The sequence below is a fragment of the Eumetopias jubatus genome, unplaced genomic scaffold, assembly GCF_037043125.1.
Source record: "Eumetopias jubatus isolate StellerSeaLion01/CBP00866 unplaced genomic scaffold, mEumJub1_p1.0 scaffold_5, whole genome shotgun sequence".
Taxonomy (NCBI): Eukaryota; Metazoa; Chordata; class Mammalia; order Carnivora; family Otariidae; genus Eumetopias; species Eumetopias jubatus.
Genome location: NW_028274811.1, coordinates 134,706,868 through 134,733,339, shown reverse-complemented (window position 1 = coordinate 134,733,339; position 26,472 = coordinate 134,706,868). Strand labels below are relative to the sequence as shown.

At 34.1% G+C, this 26,472-nt stretch overlaps 1 protein-coding gene across 3 annotated transcripts in view; it reads right to left on the bottom strand.

The window, feature by feature from the left end:
• Window positions 1-26,472, bottom strand: part of LOC114204823 (cadherin-10) — a 116,820-nt gene that overhangs the window by 47,391 nt on the left and 42,957 nt on the right. For 2 of the 3 annotated variants that reach the window (XM_028098026.2, XM_028098027.2), the window contains exons 2-4: window positions 5,603-5,897; window positions 3,788-3,907; window positions 3,213-3,380 (exon numbers count right to left, since the gene is read on the bottom strand). In XM_028098026.2, the coding sequence (XP_027953827.1) occupies window positions 3,213-3,380; window positions 3,788-3,907; window positions 5,603-5,897 (583 nt within the window). The remainder of the gene's footprint in view (window positions 1-3,212; window positions 3,381-3,787; window positions 3,908-5,602; window positions 5,898-26,472) is intronic. The other variant, XM_088023718.1, reaches the window with a different exon arrangement.

Below are 26,472 nucleotides of genomic sequence, written 5' to 3'. Positions count from 1 at the left end.
TATTGACTAATAATAGTAATAGGGCAGTACTTGCACAAATCAACATTACTGAATGCATAAATACACTAGTGCCGGCCACTGAGCCAAGTGCTTCACAGATGTCAAATTGTTTAGTCTTACACTATTCCATGGAGTATGCACTGCTATCCAGGTTTACTGAATGGCACTGAAAAATAGAGGGTTCAGTTTAACTGACCAACATGAGAAAGCTACTAAGTGAAGAAGACAACATTGGGACTCATGCAGAATGACTCCATGGTCTGCTCCAGAGCTGTCCCATATGGCAGCCACTAGCCAAGCTACTAACCCGCATGTAGCTATTGACAGGAAATGTGGTTAGTCTGAATTGAGACTTGATACAACTAGAAAATACTTGATGTAAGTGGGTATTTTAAAGAATTATGGGGAAAAAAGAATATAAAATATCTGAATAAGTTTCATATTGATATGTATAAAGGACAATATTGGGCTAAAGAAAATATATGGTAAAAATACATGTCTTCTGCTTCTTTTAACCTTTTTATATGGCTGATAAAAATTGGAATTATATATGTGCCACATACTTTTTTGGTTTGCATTATATTTCTAGTAAGCAGCATTTATTTTTTGTCTTTATCATTTCCACTCTGAATCGCCTTCATTTTTCCATACAGTGGATATAATAATTAATAATGATAATAATAACAACAACAAGGGGTCTAAATAGGTTAGTTCTCAGTTCTCAATGTTATGCTGTATATGGTCTTCCTAACGTGTGGAACTCTCTCCAAACATTGGCTATTTAATGAAATGATTAGAAATTAAAAACTAGTTTTCTGGATGTTAGATGACTTAGACTATCAAGTAACATTCTAATTGCCATGACTGAATGTTCCCAATAGTAAGATATGGTTGCAAATATTCATAGCAGACAAGATAATTGAGAAAATAAAAATCCACAAATTATGTTTCTATCTATAATTAAAAAATAATGAGACAAGATACAAGGCACTCTAAAATTCCTCTAAATGTATCATATTGTACATAGGTGGCTGGACATGGATTTCAACCCACTTCTTTCATTACTTATAGTTTGGCCTTAACATCTATAACATTGGTTTCCCCATTTGTAAAATGGAGATCATAATACTGAGCTGAATGAGTTATTGGGATTAAATAAAGTAGGTCAATAAATAAATCAGTACAGTGTCCCCCAAAAAATGTTATTCTGCTTCTTTTTATCATCATTATATTATTATTGTTATTATATTATTATTATTACCAGAGCTATGACTATTAAAATTATGTTAGGGCTTGTGTAATGTGACTATCAGATACCAATCATAAATTCTGACTTCACAAAAGGAAAGGAAATAATTATCGAATGAATTAATAAAGGTGTTGTAGGAGATGAAAGAATATAAAATGAATTTTCATTGGGCATTATTATTTTTCAGATATCTAATTTTTGCCTTTAATTAGAATCCACTAATTTGCTTAATTGGATGCACCATTTTTAGATGAGCTGCATTTTTGACATATGTGTATATATGTTCCTGAGCATTTAAAATATAATACTCCTCTTAATGGTCATTTATTATTGACAGAATACTTTTTTGAGGACTACTTTTGCTTATTGTGTATAATGTGATTAATTAGTTATGGTTTATTCTCCCAGATTTGCATGTTCATTCTCCTGATAATAAATTCATGCTAAGAGGTGATCAGAAATATATACAAAATCTGAAATTTGAATTTTAATGCAACTAGGCATGTCTTCAGATTTATTCTAAAAGAACCATTAGGGATTATTATTGGTTTTCTTCTCCCTGCCCATGCTACAGGTAATCTGGAGCTGCAATCTGATTATTTGAAAAGAGCATAAACGAATACTCTTTTCTCTGTGTTTTGGGCCAAACACCACAACAGCATACCTAATGGGCCTATAACTTAATATCCAACAAAATGATCATCACAAATAATAAGCAAAAGATTAGTCTGCTCAAAAAAATTCTATGTGAATTTTATAATTTTTCTACACACATGATTTTAAATAATTCAATTCAAATCATCACTATTATTAATAATCAAAGTTAGATAAAAATAGCATAGAAAAAAGGTAAAATGCTTTTAAGCAGTCAAAATAATAGAATGAATTCTTAGACCCTAATACCTTCTGCATTGTAGTCTTTAGTATAAAAATATAAATATCACAAAAAGCTACATTTTAATATGATATCACAAAAGTATTTAAGCTAAAACCAAACTAAAATTGGGGGATCAATTTAGAAGTTAATACACAGCAAATTCTAAAACTTAAGGACATAGATCCTACTACAGCCTGCATATTATGCCACATTTCTAACAACATAAAATTCCATCTTGAAGAAGAGGATCTTTCAGGTTAGCAGGAAATTTTCTGATTCTTAGGAGTGTCCGTTCATTTCTACCAAATTTGTATAAAAAGAGAGAATAAATACATGTATCATACGGTCAGAATCTAATGATTCCTAACCTATTCTTGATCTATTTTGAGAATTTGAAGTGTTCATTTTATAACAAAAATAGATCGAAGTAGAAAACAGTAACACTAAATAGATTTAGTGTTTTATAACTAAATGGGTCAGGAATACAAAATGTTTTAGTGTAATGTATGGTGATTAACATAACAATAAAAATTATTAAAAACATGTTTTAGTATAAAAAAATCTTTTAGTATGACTACCATTCCAAACACAGAAATAGTAACTGCAAGTCTGGCCCCATGATATTAAATGCAAGTCTGATTAGTTTGTTAGGTTCTGGCCTATATCGCCCTTTCTGGCTAAGTCTTCATATTATGACAAATTAGATACTTTATTGAAAAATTTTACCCTCGAGTTAGATCCTTCTTATTAAATTCTAAGTGTAAATAAACACATTCATTGTAGAAGTAGGGCTTTGTATTCCAATAAAACATTATTTCCTTTTGCTAACTAAAAGAAACAGTTCTTGGATTACAGTCATAGATGCAGGTTTTGTGATCACAGATCCCCTGCTTCTAAATGAAATATGTCTGAAATATTTAATTTTTATATTTTAGTAACAGTGAATTCATCAGCATATGCACCTTTTCTTCACGTTTGTAGCAATTTTCAATGTTTCGAAAATTAAATGATTGACAATTGCTTTTTACTTTTCTCTTTTCAGTCCAAAGCTTTTGCCCTGTGGAAAGACCATGAAAGGCAGCTTACTCTGGGCGAAGCGAGGTGGATTGTCATTTACATCTGTCAGTGTGATGTTCACCGTGGTGGTCCCCGATAAGCCTCCCATCTGGCCTCCCATATCTTTGGCCTGGATTACCACTTGATATTGCTCCCTGTTTTCTCTGTTCATGTTGGGCAAAGCAGTCCTGATGATACCTTGAAGAAAATATAAAAAACTTCTGTTATCCTCATTAAAATCTCAACTAGTAGTTGACTAAGACCACAAATTATCTATCTAGTGATTTTTGAAAGACAAAGTATGTTTTTGCTATTAATTTTTATTGTCTAGAAATTGCAAAAGTGATTCAATATAAATATTTTACCATTTGCATGGTCATATGTGCTATATAGTTGCCTAAACTCATAGGTTAAAAAAAACATAAAAATCAGGTATATTTCGATCAGCTCACTCAATCATTCAACTTTGAATTCTTAAATCTTTAAGTGTGGCATCATCACTCTTCTGTAAGTATTACTGTTAATGTTTTTATTTTCCCACCTTTTTTCTACTTATAAAGATCATAAAGACTTAAATGAACAAACAGTAATTCATGATTCCTGACCTGTTTCAGGCTCCACAGAGAAATATGGCTGCCCTTGAAGTATGCTGTAAATAACTCTGGCGCTGTTCCCATAGGAAGGGTCATCGGCATCTGTAGCTGTGACTTGCACCACAGAAGTACCTGAAGTATCCAAATTCAGCTTAGTTCTGCACAGTACCAGAAGGAGGAGCAAAAGCACTGGTTTTCATGGAAGACTTGAATGATTTTTGGCTTTAATAATGACCTCTTAAAGAAATATTTATATATAATTGACAAGAAAATCATATTTATAGTGTTATTACAGGAAAACTGTGAATTCAGCTACATATTTAGCCAACAGGTATATTTTCATGCATGCATAAGTAATGCTACAATGTATCAGATTATAATAAATGCAGTTACTCTGCAAATCTCAGGTTTGATATTTAAATTCATTTTCACATAATAGATTTGTTTAGTGTAAAGGGCATATCTGATCACAAAGGAGTAGGTGTGCTCTTCTTTCCTCCTCTCCACTAATTAACTGTAAAAATAATTAACATCTGCTCTAGAACACAATTTTATGAATAGATTAAATTCTAAATTTAGAAAAATCCAAGATGATCCCAAGTTCCATGAACGATTAAAAGCTATTTAATAAAGTTCAAGAAATATAAAAGGGCTTTATAATAAAGCAATTGCCAAAGTCCTTGGGATTTAGTGAAGTAAATATTAAATATAATCCCAGAACAATGCTTTTGAGAAATGCAGAGTTGAAAGTATGCTGTTACAACTGTTAAAAGTATCAGAATTATTTCATGGGTTTATAGGACTTTTCCCACATTTGAGAAATAAAACTATTCTACTAAGTCTAAATATATGTCTCTAAAAAATGTTATCATTGCTTCCTGATATTTATTTATTTTTGTCATTCTCTATTTAATAAAAAAAGTAGTCTGAACTTTCTTTGATTACAAATACAACTTTCATTTATTTCCAATGAAAAAGAAAATTCCATTATCTTGAATATTATACTTACAGCTTTTTCATGCCTTCTGTCTTACAGATTCTACAACCTAAATTTTCAATTCTGTATCAGTATGTGGTTGTGGAATTTCAACTGGTTTATTTAAATAACAGACTTATATCAGCAGAGTTTTACATATAATGATTATAATGAAAAGATGTTTTAAAATACTTAATATGAAAGAATCAGATAATCTAATCAATTCCACCTTTTGTATTATCTAGATAATCCAGACAAACTCGTTAGACAAATTATAAAGACTACATCTACAGTGTTCTGACTGTGCTTATAATATATTTGGCATCAGAATTTTACACAGCTATTATACAAATCTGTGTGACAAAGATGGTATTTCATAGTTTTCTAATAAAGTTCAGTGGTATTTTCTTGGGTTTTTGAGGGAAGTATCTACTTATTTGTAAAGATTTACAAATCCGTAACATGTAAGAAACGATTAATCTTTTTTTTTCTGACTGATTTTCAACATGAGGAAATTAAATAAGTACTCTTTGGAAGGAATCAAAGAAGATGTCAATTAACTGATCATAGTATTTTAAGAATTTCTTGATAATTATTTTTTTAAAGATTTTACTTATTTATTTGATATAGAGAGACACAGCGAGAGAGGGAACACAAGCAGGGGGAGTGGGAGAGGGAGAAGCAGGCTTCCCGCTCAGCAGGGAGCCTGATGCGGGGCTCGATCCCAGGACCCTGGGATCATGACCTGAGCCGAAGGCAGATGCTTAATGACTGAGCCACCCAGGCGCCCCTCTTGATAATTATTTTTTATACTTTTTGTATACCATGATAACTCTTATAAATTAACTTACCTACAACAGACATTTCTGGAACACTAGCTGTATAAATTTCTTCTGGGAACGTTGGCTCATTGTCATTGATATCATGGATTTTGATCACAAACTCAGACTCTGGTTCTACTGGTCTCAGAGTTCTTCTGTTAATAGCTTGTGCACGCAGAGTATAAAACGCCTTTTCTTCCCTATCAATTCTTCTTGTGGCATGAATGTCACCTGTTTTTTCATCAATAATAAAAAGAGTACCTGCTCCATCTCCAGATAAAATATATTTGAGTGATCCATCTCCTTTATCTTGGTCTGAATGAAGCTAGGGGAAATAAAAAAAGAGCACATCCATGATAATGTCTGAAAATACATAATGCTGAAGAATTCAAAGTCTCTCATGTCCCATCACTGAATAATGAGGTCAGTTATCTTAGTTCTTGAAATGAGAGTTGAATAAGTATGAACACACTCATCTGTATATCTTAAACAATAAGACTAGCCTCTCACATATCAGTATGATTTTTACTCTAAATGGAAAAAAGTAGTAAAAATAAACCAAACACAGTTCCCCTCTTTGCTTTGCTTGGTAAATAACCATTTTCATAGGCAATTAACTCTTGACAAAGACATATGTCATCAGTCTTGACATGCTTGTGTAAACATTACTTCTCTCATTTTCTGTGAGTGGAAAATTATTTTACTCTCATATTATTGAGGAAATTCTTATAAATTTATTATTTGTTATTGCATTTCCACGGGAGAATTAGAGATGTCTTAACTATAAGACAGGCAAAGTAATATCCTATTTTAGAAACACTATGTGTTAATTTTTGGTTCACATATGCACACACACACACACACACACACACAAAAGATTGCCCCACAGATATTTTTGGGACTCAGACAAAGAGTAAAAATAGATGTCTCTATTTTAAAATTATAAATCAAGTTAATAAATTCTACAATAAAATATGCTCTATATAGGCTCCTACCTTGTCAAATCTATCTTCTTAATAACCTCAAACAAGTTTTGTGCAGGAAAAAGGCAATACAAAGCATGTCTGTTTCCTGCCCTTCATCTATGCCCACAACACTAATCTTCCAGAATTCACCATCATGTCAAAGAACGTTGCAGGCATTCATGTGGACATTTCAGCCCAGTGTAAATGAGATCCAGGATTCCATGTTTTCATGGGCAAATTCCAGCTATGTTGTATTTTATTTTATTTTAAGATTTAATTTATTTATTTGAGAGAGAGAATGAGATAGAGAGCATGAGAGGGGGGAGGGTCAGGAGGGAGAAGCAGACTCCCTGCTGAGCAGGGAGCTCTATGTGGGACCCGATCCTGGGACTCCAGGATCATGACCTGAGCCGAAGGCAGTCGCTTAACCAACTGAGCCACCCAGGCGCCCTGCTATGTTGTATTTTAATAGATGCCCACTAGGACTGTCCCCAGGTTTCAGGATGCATATAACAGTGGGTAAGTCTGGCTTTTGGGTGACTGACCTGAAGGAGAGAGCCCCCTTGGACCTAAAAGCAAGCTGGGGATGTCTAGGCAGGGAATAATGGGTCCCAGGTACCTTGAATATGATCTGGAAATTGACGTGTAGGTTCCAAATGTGAATATCCCCTGCTCTCCATGGAATTCTTACCCTGAATGGTGGGGCTTAGGTGTAGGAGGGACAGAGCATGGCATTGTAAAATACAAGGGTTGTAACTTTTTCTTAAATGTACCATCCAACCAATAAATATTTTCTATGCTGGGATCATAGTTTGATTATTTGTAGTAAGAGATTATGTTTTTAAAATTTTGATTTTGCTTTTCTATCAGATAAGAAATATGAAAAAAATGTAGATTTTCTAAAGTTCTATAGGGTATTTATTATAAGTTAGACATCATTGCAAACTTTTTTTTAAGAATTCATGTAAAATGTCGTCGTAAATCAGAATAGGCACAATGATGTATAACCTAGAAAATTAAAATTGGAGACAATATCCTTCAATTATGCAAAAAATTAGAGAATTAGATATTTATCTAAATAAGGTTTGGTATTTTGCTTTAGCTTAATTACATCAACAGACATTTTCATCTAATTGCATATATGAATATTAAACTGATTACTTTCTATTTAAAGTAGAATTTTACTTCTTTATTTTAAAGTTTCTTTCTTTTTTGGAGCTTATGTCAATGGACGTGGCTGCAGAATCATTTTTACATGAACCTGAAACTGTTTAAAATAAATATATGTTAGAAACACACACCTATGACTAATATGTTGTATTACTGGCTATTGTTGGGTCTATAAAAGCAGTCTACTCTTTAGTTAATGGTTTTTAGTAATTAACATTAAGCCATCAAATTTGGATCAAACTCAGTTTTTCTGATTTCTGGACAAATAACTCATTATTACAAATATAATGGGGAAAAAAAACCCAAATGGATATGCTCTTTAAAGAAAAAGAGAAGTCAGGGAACAAATAGCTTTTTACTGCATTTTTAGCTATTCATAAATAACAAGGTAAGGTTGAGAAACTCAAGAACTATCTGCTTTTAGCTAAAAAGCTCTCAGAAGTAACATATGACTGTGTTGTCCAGGGAACCACTCTCAAAAAGTCACAAGATTGATGCTTTTTAGTAATTGAAAATACACGTAGTTGCCAGGAAACTTTCCAATTACATGAATATGCAACCATGGCAATTTTCCAAATGGCAGATATAAGCATTGCATATTTCTCATTCTGCCTGGGAATCAAAATAATTCAAGAAAAGATTATTGATATTGTTAATCATTTGATTGGATAACTGTGGTTTGTAGCAGTTATGACATTTATTGTCTATTCATTCAACAATTGTAATTGAGAAATACATGTTTACTCTCATAAGAATCAAGTACTTCTAAAAGTTAATCAGCAATTCCATTCTAGTGCTATGGAAAATTCAAATGAAATTCACAAGACATCTCCAAAACTAGCCCACAGCAGTATGTGAGGCTTTCCTACAGCATTATCACTTAAACTACTGGATAAAGAATGAGTAGAGGTTTAAACTTGGGATCTTTTTGCTTTTTACAAACTGTACAGAACACTAGGTGAATACAGAATGTAGATTTGGAGTGGGGAAGGATATATAGCAAGATGGAAATCATTAAGACCAGGTCTGCTATTCTAATCAGTTAGACATGCAAAAAAATTGCTAGAATGATGAGATCTTAATTATTATAAAGTTCAACTTTGAAATATGAATCACAGCAGGATTTTTACCTTCACTTATACTATAGAAAGAGAACATTACGTCTAGTAATTGGGCCCCATACTATGGAACTTTCCGTGGGATTAGGAAGTTGCACATGGTAGAACAAAATCAGAGAGATGAAGGTTAAAAGCTGGACTGTGGTTTGAGGAATCAGAAATGAGTATTAAGGAGGGCACGTGTTGGGGGCACCTGGGTGGCTCAGTCATTAGGCATCTGCCTTCGGCTCAGGTCATAATCCTCAGGATCCTGGGATGGAGCCCCATATCGGCCTCCCTGCTCAGTGGGAAGCCTGCTTCTCCCCCCGCCCACTCCCTTTCTTGTGTTTTCTCTCTGTCAAATAAATAAATAAAATCTTAAAAAAAAAAGGAGGGCACGTGTGGTGATGAGCACTGGGTGTTATATGCAACTAAGAAATGAAAGTATTTCTACTTCCTTATAATTAAGGGAAACAAATTAGACCTATGCTTTTATAAGTTTTGGTCTTAAAAAGCCAGACTTATAATGCATTTTTCTTAAACCATTAGAGTTTGTGGGAAAAAAAAAAGTATCTTATTTTCTTGAAGAACACTAACACTAGAATAAGGGGCCCAAATTACCATTGGCCTGTGTTAATCAAAATATGATTTAAATAAACATGTCTGGGAACTGGACAAGAAAGAAACTGCAACAGATATTTACTATAAGGCAGAGAGATATATTTCTAGACTCCCTGAGACCTGGGGAGTTGAAACCATGTTTGAAACCCTCACAAGACAAGAGCTAACTCATAGAAGGTATGCTGGTATTACTGATTTCTGAACAGTTACAGAAGGAGACCAGTGGACAAAATTCTTGAATTATATTCTCCTGTTTAAGTGTCCTCTCTTCTCTTTAAGTTGCTCTTTATTATTTTAATTATCCTTCTTTTGTATATTTTTCCACCCTTACCCTGGTGTAATGTCTCTGTTCCTTATTCCTTGTATGTGTGATAGAATTTTATTTCACATTCCAATTCATTTACTAAATAAGTAAAGATCAGACCAGGTTTGGTTAGTCCTGGCAACAATAGCTTTCTCTTCTCTTTTTTTATTTGGATGTTAGGTATCAATACTTGGATTTATTAAATACTTAATTGAACAAAATCAGTTGTTTATGTTACCAAGAAATACGATTATGGATCATGTGCCAAGTAACTTACCGCATCCACTTTGAAATAACTTTTGTATTGATTTGACCTTGTGCTATTTTATTATGTGAGACATTAAGTTTTCTTTAAACATAGAAAAAATGTCAGATTATTGTGGCTTTAGTTCCTCAGTAACACCTGTTCTCCTGTGTGAAACATTTGTGCCACAAATCTTTAAGAAGAATTTTATGTTAATACTGACCTTTTCTTTCCTTGAGGAAAGCCTATTAAAAATTCACAACCTGCTTTGTTCCTTGTAAATTCACAAGCAGATAAAGGACATGGCAAGATACATGACAATTAATGAAAATAGAACAACTGGTCCTGTGCTGCACATTTAAAACTCATTTTCCTATTATTTAACTTTTCTATTTTAGATGTAGTTAATTATATAACCGATTTGCTTGCATTGAGTAGCATGCTTAATAATTAAAATTAAAGTTCCATTGATTTTAAAGAAATACTTTAACCACAAGTTATTTAATGAAAGACTGTTAATTTTAAATGTAGCAGGTTTCTGATACTTTTACAACATTTCATGTAAAGTGTCATCTTAAGAAATTTGTCTAAAACAAAGTTTGTAACCTAAAAGAGGTCTCGCAGCTTATCTAGTTTCAGGCCACCTTTTTTTTTTTTTTTTTTTTTTAAGAGGAAGAAGCTGAGATATGATCAGTTTGTTTTTTTTGTTTTGTTTTGTTTTGTTTTATGACACAGAGGTTAAAATTATACCTCAGGACAGCTGCTATGTTGGTGGAATCTTTATATCTCAATATCAGTTCATTTTTATTTTTCAGTTCCTCACATTAGGTAAGGAAATATTATTAAAAAAACAAAGTATCTACCTATACATCACTGGGAATTAAATAATTTATTACCAAAATAATAACTGATAAAAGATTTTACCTTATGTTCTCAGCTTTGGCTGGAAGAAAATGAATAAGTTTTAAAAAAGTGAAAAACCATTATCCGTCAGTACTGCCAAGAAAACTCTGATTACTACTAGTTCAGAGGAATCTATGTTGCTGTGTGAGATTCTTTCTCATTCAGAATATAGATACTTTTTTGGGTATTAGTAATTGTTGATATTTGGTTCCATTCCAAAAATTGGAAAAAGGCAGCAGAGAAAATTTGAATTATGTTTATAAAATTATATTAGAATTATATTCATAAGTTAGAGTAGGTCTTTTGTTTGTTTGTATTTATTCATTTGAGAGAGAGAGAGAGAGCATGAGCAGGGGCAGAAGCAGAGGCAGAGGGAGAAGCAGGCTCCCCGCTGAGCAGGGAGCCCTACATGGGGCTCGATCCCAGGACCCTGGGATCATGACCTGAGCCAAAGGCAGACGCTTAATGACTGAGCCACCCAGGCACCTCTAGACTTGTTCTTTGAAGGATAAATTTTGACAAACAAGTCACAAGGTCTATAACATTCACTATCTGAGTTTAACAATTTTTTTTGTGTGTGTGTGCATTAACTTAAAAATATTAGAAACTGTCGAATAGATTTTCTAATATACAGTGATAATTTTATGCCTGTCATTCTTTCAAACAGCCAATATATTCTATATTTGTTTAAAAAAATCCTGAAAGTGGCAAATATGCTGTGCTATCCTGGCAGCATCATCATTAGCATTTTGCTCTCATTGCTCTTGTGAGTAATATAATATCAAATGCAAAATAAGACATTGAATCAAATACTTCATATTTGTAACCAATAAAAAAATTATACTAAAGATGGGCTGGCATCAGGAAGCAGCTGAAGGCATATTAAAGCAAGTAAACAGAGTCTGGTCAGACATAAATACATAGTTACTCATTTTGTTGAGAATGGGTAAGAAGAGGGAAGAGGGGTGGCAGATCTTGAACTTGAGGATGCAAAGCTTACAGATCGAGACTGGGCCTTATTTTAATATTAATGGTGTAGAAAAATATAGCCATTTTTTATGAATCCCAATGAAACGATTTTTCCTTCAAAAACAGAAATGGAGAGAAGAAATTGAAGCTTATCAATGAAATTGATTGTAAAACAATTATGATCCTTTTAAAATACCCCAAATATATGATTTAGATTGGTAAATACTTTACTGAGCAATCTTATTCTGGGACCAGAGGCAAGCATAGAGGATTACATGATGGATGGATAATGTCTGCTTAGCTTTGGGTCTGGTGAAAAAAGAAAGAAGAAAGAGAAAGAAAAGAGAAAGAAAGAAAGAAAGAAAGAAAGATAGAAAGAAAGAAAGAAAGAAAGAAAGAAAGAAAGAAAGAAAGAAAGAAAGAAAGAAAGAAGAAAGAAAGAAGAAAGAAAGAAGAAAGAAAGAAAGAAAGAAAAAGGAAAGAAAGAAAGAATATAAGTGGTTTATTTTCCACATTTGAGAGGGTTCCCTAGAGAATGTTCTCCAAGAAGAAAATGGGGTCTAGATTCAATAACTAGGGCTTCCTTTTCCTATTTGGTCTTCTAAGCGTACAGCCTGTTGAAAGTTGTGTGGGGTTGTTGTTGTTGTTGTGGCTTTGTTTTGTTATTTTTGCTTATGGACCACTTAACTGGTGAGTCTAATCTGGAATCATCCTGTAGTTTGGGGGCACTCTTTAAAGCCATTAGAAATTACTCGAGACCCTGCAAGACCCTGCAACAGGTCAGATATCTTTACAGAGAGTGTTGTAAAATTCAAGAAGACATCAGTTTTAGAACTGCTGCTACCACACATCTTGAAGTGTCTCAACTTGGGTGCATTGCTTTGCTAGTACTGTGAAGATACCAAGATTACACTGAAGGGATTTATTTACGTTTTCCATAGACATAATTTTACAGGACATTATCTACTTCAAGACTTTAAATGGTATGTATAATACACAGTAGTCATACTCTTTCTTATGTATTAGTTTATCCTTTCTAAAGAGAATAATTGGGGAAATATTTTAGGGGAGGTTTGTATTCTTTTAGAAGTCTGGCATCTTCCTTCTTATAGTTTTGAAAATCACTAAATTGTGCAAAGTATCCCCTCATGGTGTGAGAATGACATGGAACATTTTATACCTCATTTTTCCCCGAAACTTGGAGAACTTTTCTTAAGCACCTTGTATTTATAATATATGAATATATGTAAATACATGTCTAAATAGTTGTTAAGGAAATGCAAACTAATTAAAACTAAGAGATTTTCATTTTCAATCAATAAGATGAAAAGAAATTAGACAAGACTTAATAAAGGAAAATCACTTCTTTTCTATGGGCTACATGGGCAGCTAAGAACACTTCCTCCCTCCTTTTCACCCATAAAGGCTGAAAATAGGAGTGTAAAAGGAAAGAAAGGGCTAGGGATAGCTATGCATTGAAGAAATTTATTTAAATCAGTATTTCTTGAACTGGATTGAACTAATGTAAATTGAAGGAAATTATGAGAATTCTACATGCGATATTTTAGGGCTTAGAAGTTTTGGAGATTTTGTTACAGAGGCAGTATTGAAGCTGTTGGGTTTCTAAGACTTGGAAAGGCGCTTTCATCTTGAGAGTTATAACATAGCAAGTATGTGATTGGATGCCCAAAGGAGAAGGACCAGGCAGCTACCTGCTGTCTCTAGGTGCTATGGTCAAGAAAAGTGAAAAAGGGTTTGGATCTTTACATGCATTGGATTTTTTTTGAAGCACTGCTTAAATGAGAATCTAAAAAGGACTATGAATGCTAGCTTATAAAAGAAATTACATAAATGTGTGTGTGTAAAATACAAAAACAATGTTATACGTAGTATCAAAGAGTACAAATATCCTCTGAAATATGGCCACAGACCACTAAGTTAAAAACTCCTATTCTAGGTCAACTTTCTATGTTTTTCCACACAAAGAAAAAGGAAATTGAGAAATTAGGATGGATGTTCTCTTCAGGAAAGGGGATTGCTCACTTGACTGAAAGACTGTTACATCTTCAGCAAATGAGGAAACCTAGTTCCCAGATAATATCATGCCTCTATAACTTGTTTCCTTCCCCACTTCTTTGATTCATAGTCATTTCAAATTCCTTTGTAAGGCTGAATTAACGTCTTTTTCCTTTGTGCTCCAATTATAATTATAATTTGTGTGTATTTGTATGAATGTGTATATATATATATATATATACACATACATATATATGCAATATGTATATATGTATGGATATGTGTGGATATATGTATTATATGTGTGTGTGTGTAAAATTTCATAACATTTATAAAAATTTTCAACTATTATTCTTATATAAGTCTTTATGGAACTAAATATACTACAAATATATTTACTTTGAGGATAATAACCAAGTTTTTATTCCTTTGGACTCTTAACATTTCACAGAACATAATACATAATTATTTATTTGTGGAACGAAATGAACATCAGCACCAAATGCCACAGGCATGCGGACTAAAGAGTTCATTTTGTACTACTTTCTTGGAAAGGCTAAATATTCTGAATGGAGTGAAATGGAAGTAGAAGTCCATAATGAAAATTCCACATTATCAGTGCATGTAAAGAAAATTTTATTCTTTATATTGAAAAAGATTAGAGCTGTAAGCAAGTAGAAATTCCAGTTAACTATGAAATTGGATCAGTGATAATAAGATATATACATAGGTTACCAGAGGTCAAATTTAAGTTTTTCAGTGAAGAGCCAGGGATAGAAATGCAAAACCAAATTTTTCTCTGAAACTGTATGGTAAGTCATTGTAAACATCTGTAATTTATCTTAAAAGTAGAATAAGGTAGTTAGGTAATAATAGCAGGACAATATTCCCACTGCCAACATATAGAACAACCAGATAAATTACAAAGAAAACGATTGCCAAGGCCAAGTCACCATGTAAACAAGAACTGAATGGACGAAAACTTGGGAGGAGAGAATGGTAGAAAAATGAACTGGGGACTGGCAGCTGCTTCTTCCCTCTGGGAATTTGCCCATTCTGAGCTGGATTTGGAGGTAAAAATCTGTGATTGTCCAAAGAGGGTATCTCTGGGGTAAAAGAAAACAGAAAAGATTTTCTTAAATTAATTTATTTTTTAAAGAGTTGATTTATTTATTTGGCAGAGAGATAGAGAGAACAAGGAGGCAGAGACGCAGGCAGAGGGAGAGAGAGAAGCAGGCTTCCCGCCGAACAGGGAGCACAAATGCGGGGCTCGATCCCAGGACCCTGGGATTATGACCTGAGCCGAAGGCAGACACATAACCGACCGAGCCACCCAGGCGCCCCGAAAACAGAAAAGATTTTAGAGTTCCTGTGGTAATGGAGTAAAAATATTGGAGAAATGAAGGTCCTCAAATGCCTTCCCGTAAGACATTTGTTGAATTATGGTCCTGTAGATGGCTCAAGGTCCAGGCTGAAAGCCAGAATATAATTGTTCACATTCCTAGAGACTGGAGGTTCGTAGACTTGAAAGGAAAAACAATAGCAAATAGGTGAACTGTGAAAGTCTCCCAGGGAATGTCAAATTGAACCTGAGGAAATGCAGGAATTTTTCATTTAGGGGCACACAGTAATTCTCAGTGCCTCTACAGGCTAAAAGTACAGGCTTGATTCCCTGACAAACAGGGAGAAAAGAAAGCAGGAGATGCATTGTTTTTCATGCAAAGCTTAAGTGGCAAAACACAACTTATTCTCCTAGAGATTTCTGTCAATTGTTGAAATAGCTTCTTGATTAATTTTTTGAAGGGTAGAACTGTGGAATTTTGTGGCAGAGGAGTTAGGAACCACTCTTACTTGAAGGGTTCACCCTCTCAGGAAAGGAATAAACTGTAGTAGACACAGTCTTACCAGATGGCTATTCTAAGCCTGATCTTCCTCAATCCCTGCTGGAAATGTGGTAATGCGGGGCCCCTGGGTGGCTCAGTCCTAAAGCGTCTGCCTTCAGCTCAGGTCATGGTCCCAAGGTCCTGGGATCGAGCCCCGCATCAGACTCCCACCTTGGGGGGAAGCCTGCTTCTCCCTCTGCCACTCCCCCTGCTTGTGTTCCCTCTCTCGCTGTGTCTCTCTCTCAAATAAATAAATAAATAATCTTTAAAAAAATGTGTTAATGTATTAGGGTTCTCCAAAAAAACAGAACCAATAGGAGATCTATATCTATAAATCCTTCTTTCTATCTTATCTTTTCTACCCAGGGAGAGAATGATAAGGAACTGGCTCACAGGAATGAAAGCTAGAAAATCTAACATCGGTAGGGAAGGACAGAAGTCTTAGAATTTAGTTAAGAGTTGATGGAATCTTCAGTCAAGCCAGCAGGCAAGAAACTCGGGCAAGGTTTCTATGTTACAGTTTTAAGTTTCTTTCAAAAGCTTCAGTGTTTGCTCTTAAGGCCTCCAGCTGATTGGATGAGGCCTGCCCATATCATGGAGAATAATTTGATTTAATTATAATTTGTTGATTATAAAGGTTAATTACATTAAAAAGTTACTTCCCCAGAAATGTCTAGTGTTTGACCAAACAACTGAGCATCCTGTTTTAGTCAAGTTGATACATAAAATTAATGATCACAGATGATAACCAAATAATCCAATAAACGTAGAAGACTTTCCAGTGAAAAATAACGCATCCTGGAGGCTTTAAATTCTTTATACATAATATGTAATAAGAATAAAAAGTTATTTTACATGCAAAAAGGCAAGATCATATGACTTATGCAAGAGTAAAAACAGAATAGAAAAAGGCTACAAATAATTAACATATTTAGCAAACAAAATTGAAAGGTAATTATGTACATTTGAAAATGAAAGGAAAATATGGAAAAACAGGTGAAAATGTAAATGAAAAAGAATCGAGGGGTGCCTGGGTTGCTCAGTCATTAAGCATCTGCCTTCGGCTCAGGTCATGGTCCCAGGATCCTGGGATTAAGCCCTGCATCAGGCTCCCTGCTCGGCGGGAAGCCTGCTTCTCCCTCTCCCACTCGCCCTGCTTGTGTTCCCTCTCTCGCTGTGTCTCTCTCTCTGTCAAATAAGTAAATAAAATCTAAAAAAAAAAAAAAAGAATCAAAAGCATTGTACAATGAAAAATACAATGTCTGCCTTTCATAAATCAATAGAGAGTTTTTACAACAGATTGGGTATAGTAAAACACAAGATTAGTTTTTTAGAAGGTAAAAAGAGGTTGCCAACTTAGAGTTAGGTATATAGAAACTGAAATGCAGAGAGAAAATATATGAGAAAAAACAGATAAGATCATCGGATGCTTGTGAAATCAAATCAAAAGTTTCAACACACATGAAATTGGATTCCCAGAAAGAGAGAATGGAGCACAAATTATATTTAAAGGGAAAATGGGGAAGAATTTTTTAAAACTGGTATAAGATATAACCAACAGGTACAGTAAGATCTGAGAAACTCCAAAGGGACAAATAAAAGTAAAAGCAAGCTAATCCCATTATAGTCACATTTTTAAATTAAAACATAAAATATAGAGAAAACTGTAAAAGTATTCAGGAAAAAAAAAGATGCATTAACTTCAAAGCAGCAAGTTTTAATCCCGATTGCTGGTTTCTCAATAGAAATGTTGGAAGCCAAAACACAATGGCATGACATCTTAAAGCAGTGACAGACAATACCTAGCAACCTAAATTTCTACACTGTGCAAAAATAGGTTTCACAAAGAAAAGTGAAATAAGTATGTTTTCAGATAAAAAACTAAGGGTATTTATCCCAATGGGCATTCAGTAAAAGAAATATGAAACCAAAGTTTTCAAGATGGAAGAAAATGATCTCAAAATTTCTGAAGGGAATGAAAACATCAATTTTGTATTTGTATTTGTAATGGTATATTTAACATTATGTTAAATATAATGATTACAGAATTTACAAGGTAATAATAGTAATCTCTTTGGATGTAGAAATAAAGCACATGACAATAACATAACAGAAATAAGAGGGGATAAAAGATTAGAGTATTCTAAATTTAAACCAGTTCGTGACAATACATTGAATTGTGACGTTTTGATATGCACACTTTTCTGCATGAGTATTATACTTCAATACAAAGTTAGCATAATTTATTTTGCTGTCTCCCCACCTTCCATCTGACCCCTTCATGCACCATCAACTCCAGGCTTACAAATCTGGCTTTAATTCCCAACGAAAATGGATGCCACTGTAATGGGATATAAAGAAACGCATAGAGAATCATACACCAAAAATGTGAGTGCCAGGATTCTATAAATGTCAATATTTTGCCAAATTTATGTTAGATCCTTTTTGCTTTAAGCAGAGAAAAATAATTAAAATAAACTGCAGTTCATACAATTGAAGCCTTCTCTGTCCTTTCACTGCTTTTCCTTATGTCCTCACACATGCCACCACCCTGAACAACCTTTTACTTCCATATTTTATATGTTTACAATTTGAGAATTAGTGCGTGTCCTCAACAGAATGCTTCATTTCCACCCTCCACACAAACCAACTCTTCTCATTTTAGCAAACTGCATAATCATCAAGCCAGTTGTTCAAACTAAAAATCCAGGGGTCATTGATTTTCCTCCCAACTACTCATTTATTCCATAAGCAAATCCTCTGTGACTTCAAAATCCATCTCCAATCCCTTTTCCTGCCTTCACAGCTGCTACCCCAATAAAAATCACCTTAACCTGTCACGATGCTTTGCAGTTGCCACTCTCCACCCACCAGCCAGTGATTATTGAAAAATGCAAATTGATGCATACCACTACTCTGCCCCAAATTCAGCAGTGGCTTCCCATCCCATTTAGAACACTAAACACCTCACCCTAATTTACAACATTCCTAATGATGGAGCCCTTGCCTGTCATGCTGATTTCATCTCTTTCCATTCTCCCTTTAACCACTTGAACTCATACTGACCTTCCTGTTACTTGAAACTGCTAAGTTGCAAGGCTTTTGCACTTGCCATTGCTTTGAATGAGACACACTTCCTCACTTAAGTTTTATAAACCATTCCGTTTATCTCTTGTATCTTTTTTCCTTTGTATCTCTTGCACAGTGCGTCATATTCTTCTCAACTTGTAAGAAATTCTTTGTATATGTGAATATTAGTAATGTGTTCTTATGCCATCACAAATGTCATCTTCCAGTATGTTTCTTTCAACATTGATTATAGTTTCTTTTGTCCCAGAAAATGTTTAATTTTAATGTAGTCAAATTTATCAGTCATTTCTTCTGTGGTAATTTCTTCTTGTATCTTACTCAAAAAATATTTTCCTAACCCAAAGTCATATATATGACCTCATACAGTCTCTTCACTTTTAATTTCTTTAAAGCTTTTCTTTGGACATTTAGCTCACTTTTACCATCTGAGTGTGTGTGTGTGTGTGTGTGTGTGTGTGTGGCAACAGATCGATTTTTCTCTAATAAGGACTTAGAGTAGATATCATTAAATCATTGATTTTAATTCCCTTTATCACCTAAAGTTATTCTATGTAACTACACATATGTTTTGTTTTTTATTTATTTATTTCTACCATTGCTCTAACAAGAAGAGCACCACCGAGGGCTTGCTGGACATCAAGCTGCGGACAGCTGAGGCCTTCTAGCCGAAAGCATTAGCTTCACCTTCTTCGCCGCAGTTCTGCATCGGGCTGCTGTTCACCTTCCCGGAGAAGTACAACCCCAACAACCCCGCTGAGCATGCGCAGCTGGACGCTGTCAGGCCTCGCTGGACATAGTTAGGGCCTCACCCCTGCTCTTGAACATCATGAGGGAGCTGGCTGACTTGGTTTTGGGCCCTTCACCAGCAGTGACTGGGAAAAGGCCCAGCATCATCCTCAGGTGTGCAAGCCTCCACTTTCCTAAGCACAAATGACCAATAAAGTTGATGCTTCTCCAAAAAAAAAAATATTTTTTCTAGATAACCACAGGTATTTTGTTCTATTTGTCTGTTGGCACTACTATAGCGTAAGTACTTAAAAACACACTCAATTTCCGAAGCTTTATGATGATCGATATCTGTTTAAATAAGTACCCTTTATTATCCACTGTTTAAAAAATTGTCTTGGGATTCTTGGTCTTGATCACATGTATTTTTATATTAGCATGTTCCTTTCTACTAAAAATATAAAACAAAACAAAAAACACAAAATTTGCTAAGTATTTGATTGGGATTGCAATTTATAGGTTAAATTGGAGAGAGTATAATCTTAAACATAAGAACACTTCCTAGTCTCAAATATTGTTTTTATCTCCATACATTAAAGACATACTGATGCCCTTCATTATAATTTTACATTTTGTTGTGACATTTAGCTCATTTTTACCATCTGAATTCATGAGACTACTTTTGAGGTTTCCAGAGACTGTTCTATCAAGTGGGATCATTTTATGTACTTTTTAAATTAGTGTAGCTGCTTATAGTGTGCAAAAGTGTTATTCTGAATTACAGTAATTTGAAGAAAATTCATTATATATGCAGCTCAACATCGATCAATTATAATCAATATGTTTTCTACTAAACCCTATTTCATAATTTTCTTCTTTTTCCTATTCTCTGACTGCACCATCTCACTGTAAGTTTAGCAATTCTTTTTTCTCTTATCTTATTGCTAATCATTCTTTATTTTAAATGTTAGTATTTTTCCATGCATTACTTTCAACCTTTCTTTGTTAATATAATTAAGGTCACCTCTTAAAACATGGAGTTGATTTGGGGTCTATTCCTCCAGCCCCATGATGATTAATTTTACTTTCCCATACATTATCTTTGTTACCATTCATACTTTCTCTTTTCCTCACTAATAGTATTTGTTGAAATCCTTAGTTTTCTGGGTGTGTGTGTGTTTTCCTTTATTTGACCACAAACTCTTCCATAACTGTGTGTATTTCCTCTCAAGCTGCTGAGGCTAAACAGTTTCCATCCTTCTGAAGACAATCTCCCAGAGCCCCTGCCATGTTCCCGAAGGGGTTGTTTGAGATTCACTTTTTTACAGCTGTTATCTTCAGATCTTTCTTCACCAGAATACTTTGCCTCTCCAATCTCCAGTATGTTTCCCTCTTTTTTGTTGTTATTACTATAAGATTTTGGGGTAACATCTAAATTTTGGATGTACATGTATTTTCTTGTTGGGCAGAGAAGGCAAAGCTAGATATTATTTTTCATGAGAATATGAAATACACTACTCCATCATCTTCTTATTAGTAGTATTGCTGTTAAGAAATCTGAAGTCTAGGGACACCTGAGTGGCTTAAGTTGGTTGAGCATCTGCTTTCAGCTCAGGTCATGATCTTGGGGTCCTGGGATCAAGCCTACATGGGGCTCCCAGTTCAGCGGGGAGTCTGCTTCCCCCTCTGCCCCTGCCCCCCACACTTGTTCTCTCTCTCACACACACGTAAAAAAAAAAATCTTAAAAAAAAAAAGAAATCTGAGGTCTTTCTGATGTCTGATCTTTGTATAAGACTCAGAGGTTTATTTTCTCTGGAAACTTAAAAAATCTGTCGTTTGTCTAGATTTCTGAAAATGCATGCTATTATTCTTTAGTGATTGTATATTTCTATCAAAATTGCAGGATTCTCACCAAGTGCTTTCATTCTGCTATCTCTGTTCTGGGACACTCTAATAAGTTTTTCATTGATATCTTCTCTCACTCCATTTTCCCTGTTCTGGAGCTCCTATTATTCAGATAGCAGTCTGCATTGTTTTTCCTTTTAATTTTATCGTGACTCAGCTCTGATTTTCCAACTTGAGGTCTTGTTGCTTTACTTTCTAGGTTATGTTCCTAATATTTTTCTCCATGCCATCTCTTGAGATTTTGTAGTTGATATGATACCTTTATATTCCAAGGACAACTTTTTTCTATGTGAATTCACTTTTAAAAATTATATACATGTAGCACATAACATTTTCCACTGGTGGTTGCAACAATATTTCTAGCCTGTACCCCCTTCTGATAACTTGCCACTGCCTAATCAAGAAAAATAGCTCCACACTCCTCTTTAGAATCCCCATCAAGCGGCAGAGTCTAATTCCTTTCCCCTTGCATCTCTTGTAATGAACAGAATGTAGCTGAGGTAATGCTGCATAATTTTCTAGGCTGTGTCAGAAAAGGTGGGGAAGAAAAAGTGAAAAAGTTACTGCCTTCTGAAATGTAACACTTAGACTATGGCCCTGAGCCACCGCGTAAGCAATCCAGTTGTGAAGCTATCAGGTGCTACGGAATCCCAGCTACACATGGAGAAACCACAGGGAGAAGCTCAGAGACAGAGACAGAGAGACCTATAGAGGAGGAAACATGGCAAATAATAAGATTATTGTTGTGACAAGTCATTACATTTTGTGGTGCTGGGCAGCAATGGCTAACCTTAATCTTTTATTTTTTGAGTGTAACATATATGCACTTATATGCATTAACATTGTATTATATATACATTACATATGAATGTATGTTAATCTTATATACATGTAAAAGTTGTTCCTTCAAATTGCTTTGTATTTTTTCACTATGATTTATAATAACAGCTTTCTTCAAATGTCTTGATTGATAGTTTAACTAGATATATAATGTTATGCCTAAATAATTTTTTCCTCAGAAAATTTTAGAAATGTGCCATATTAATCTAACACCCATTTTTGCTGTTGAAAAGTCTAGTCAGAGTCTGATTTTTATTTGATTATAGTAAAAAAAAGATATTCTGGGTATATTTAATCCAAAATTCTTGTCCTCATAGTTTTAAAATCTCATAACAATAGTTCTAGAAATTACATGCCTTCATTTTAATTATGTATGTAGTCTTTTCAGTTTAATCACTGATGTCTGACCTCAGCTTTGGGGAAAAATATGCTGTTTAATATTTGTATATCTCTGCATTTTCTGATCTCTATTCCCGTTCTCTCTCTCTGTTCTCTCTCTCTCTCTAGCCTTTACCTCTTCCTCTTTTTCTCGGTTTGTAATAGCTTTTTAGATCTTCTGGGTGTATCTTTCCCTGTTTTATCCATTTCACCCCCTTTTAAAATTCGCTTTATTATTTGAAATAAAATTTGTTTCAAATGATTCTTTTATAAAAATGTCCTACATTTTTTCCATTCTCTTAGAAGATACAATTTAATTATTCTAGTTATTCTTTAATTTAATTTAATTTTATTATGTAATTATTCTAAAGTTCTTAACTATTCTCCAACTTACTTCCTGTTCCCCCAGAGAGTGTTGCTCTATTTATTAAATGAGGTACTTCTTTTTTTGTGCTACAGGATTACCTAAACTGTTAGTGACATTTTGTTATTCTACATTTGTGTAAAAGGTTCATTAGAGGCTTAAATGGGTTTTCTCCTTCCTTAAAAGCCTGACCATTAAATGAGCATGCAGACAACATGCTGTCCGAATAAGATCATCAAGCAGCCAAGCAGTTCCTAAGCAATGTTTGGTAGCAGCTACTAAGTTACCTTGACATGCTTCCATAGATTTGGCCGCTAATGACAAACTGAGCCCAACAGATTTAGACAATTTATTACTCTAAGCAGAGCAAACTGCCTGAACATGATGTTTGTACTGGTTTCCCTTGCTCCCCAATTCCTAAGGGGGTGATGCAGAACCACACAGTGGGTCTGTATCACAGCTGAAAGACACTGAGCCCAGGAAATCCCCACGAGAATTTCTAGCATTACCTTTATTGCCTGGAATAAGCAAATCTTTACCAGGAAGAGAGACAGGGAGTTTTTTTACCTACTATTCTGAAATACCACTGGGAGTGAGTTATTTTCTATTTGTACTATTCTGTAATGGAAATCAATTTAAGCAAATTGGCTGTTAATACCAAGAAGTAAAGAAGTGTAAGAGATTTCCGAAAAATTGTCTTCCAAGGATAGAATATGTCTATTGAGACTGAGAACTTCAAAATAAACTGTGCAAATGGGAAACATGAAGTGAAGCTTCCACTGCCACTACCAGGCACAACTATTGGGTATCTAGTAATACACACTTTAGAGATATAATCACTTCTAGTAAGATATCTGATTGATGTTTCGCTTGTGTTGTTAGTAGAGGTAGGAGGAGGGGCAGTCGGAAGGAAAAGCCAATTAATACAGCTGACTGTTGAGGAGGAATTAAACTAAATAACCGATGAGTCCAAATTAAAGTTGAAAAGAATACCCCCATCTCAGTTTTCTTTTCTACCACTCCCATTACATGTTTACTTCTGTTCTGGTGATTGGTGCAGCTATCGCTGTGACTCACTCCACTTTTAGTTGCCTATAACGTCTTCATAATCTTTGTTCAGCTGAAGTCTCATCCATTCTGTTTCTAATCTGTACATGTCTTTTTATTTTCTTCTTTTTTAGGTTGGAAAGGAAATAACCAAGACTGACTAGGTTGCCATGTTGACCAAAATCTACCTTCAAAAAAAAAACAAAAAACAGTGCAGTTGTATTGCGTCAAATTGAAAGTGTAGGCTATCAGTGCTCTATAAATACGTGTGGTTTGAATTACATTATTAAAGATAATACATTCATGAAAATAATAATTAATATACTATATAATATAATAAAATATAACAGGTTGTGAAAGTTGTGTTAATTTTAATTTTTTTGCTGTAGAATAGCCAGATTTCTAGCATATTTAAAATCTATAAAAAGTTTCCCTTTCCTCATTTGTTTTGTTTCTTAAATTCCACTTATGAATGAAATCATATGGTATTTGTCTTTCTCTGACTTATTTCACTTAGCATTATACTCTCTAGTTCTATTCATGTTGTTGCAAATCACAAGATTCCTTTCCTTTTTATGGCTGAGTAATATCCCATTGTATATATACCACTTCTTTTTCTATTCATCAGTCGATGGGCAGTTGGGCTTTTTCTATAGTTTGGCTATTGTAGATAGTGCTGCTATAAACATTGGGGTACATGGATCCCTCTGAGTTAATATTTTTGTATTCTTTTGGTAAAAAACTAGTGCAAGACAGAGACAAACCAAGAAACAGACTCTTAACAATAGAGAACAAACTGATGGTTACCAGAGAGGAGGTGGGTCAGGGATGGGTTACATAGGTGATGGGGATTAAGGATGCATTTGTTGTGATGAGAACGGAGTGATGCATGGAAGCACTGAATTACTATATTGCATGCCTGAAATTAATATAACACTGTAAGTTAACTAACTGGAATTAAAATAAAAACTTTAAAAAATAAATAAAGTCTATAAAATGTAGTTATTTTTTAGGATTAAGAGCTCAGTAGGCCTTCTTTATAAGGTTTAATTAAAATCATTAAGTCAAAGCTCCATTCTTACTGAAAAATCTATTAAAGGTTCTTTTACCTCTAATGATTAAACAAAATTTTTGATTGAACTTAACCATTAAACAGTAATTTCTTGGATGATATTTTAAATTTAATGACTAGAAAACTATAAAGAATAGATTTAAAATATTAATAAAATTTAATAAAATATTTAATACATCTCTATTAAAAAGCAGTCCACTGGTCTATAATAGAGATCAATGTACATGACAGTATACATGACAGCCTATAAGAGTGGATATTAATTGAGCATAATTTATTCTTCTTATTGCACACTGATGACTATTACATTCACTTGTGTTCTAGAGTTGTTCACAAAAATATTTTTATATATATTTTCACGCCTTTGAAATGATTTAAAACCAAACTGATAAACTTTAATCACAATTTTTTCATGTTTCTTCTATATACATCATAACTATAAACTATAACTTAAAGTATTCTTCTTTTCAAATTGGTAGACCACCTCATTTCCTTTGCCTAAATTCTATGAAAAATGTTAATGTGTGTGTGTGTGTGATGGTGATGTGGTGAGGGGGGTTTGATGGATTTCTGTTGGTTAGTATTGTATTCTACAACTTTGAATACAGCTAAAAGTGGGGTTATTAAAATCTGTCTCTTTTTACTTTTGCAATTCCTTTAGTATCTCTCTGTTTTTAGTAAAATAGAACCTTTTGCAGGCTGGAAAAAAGGGTTCAATATGTCCGTGATATTCCATATCATTTCATGCTTAATTTCAATTGGGATCCTCTCCACATAAAAATAAAGATAACACACCATTAAAATTTTGTAGCTTAATTTCATTTTTAAACTAAGTTGTTTGCTTGCATCCTTTAGCCATTAGTCAAGGAAAAAGAAAATGAAATGAATTTCCAGTCAGTTGAAGAAGAAGAAGGAGGAGGAGGAGGAGAGGAAGAACAACAACAAACAACAGCAGCAAGAGGGGGAGCAGCAAGAGGCCTGGGGCTGCCAGCAGGGAACTCTGTCCACAAGAATAAATACACACTTCAGCTTTTTTAGCAACTAATGATGTTCCAACAAAACTCTGTCTGCTGAATTTAACAATTCCTTTAAAATTGGCATAGTCATGAAACAAAATAAGATGAACGGAATGGGTTGAAAATGTAACTAATGATGCATATTAGTTTTCTCAAACAAGAATTGAATTTAATTGTTTTTAACTCCTTTGAGAAATCATGATAGAAATTTTATGTTTTGGGGACGCCTGGGTGGCTCGTCAGTTAAGCGGCTGACGTCAGCTCAGGTCATGACCCCAGGGTCCTGGGA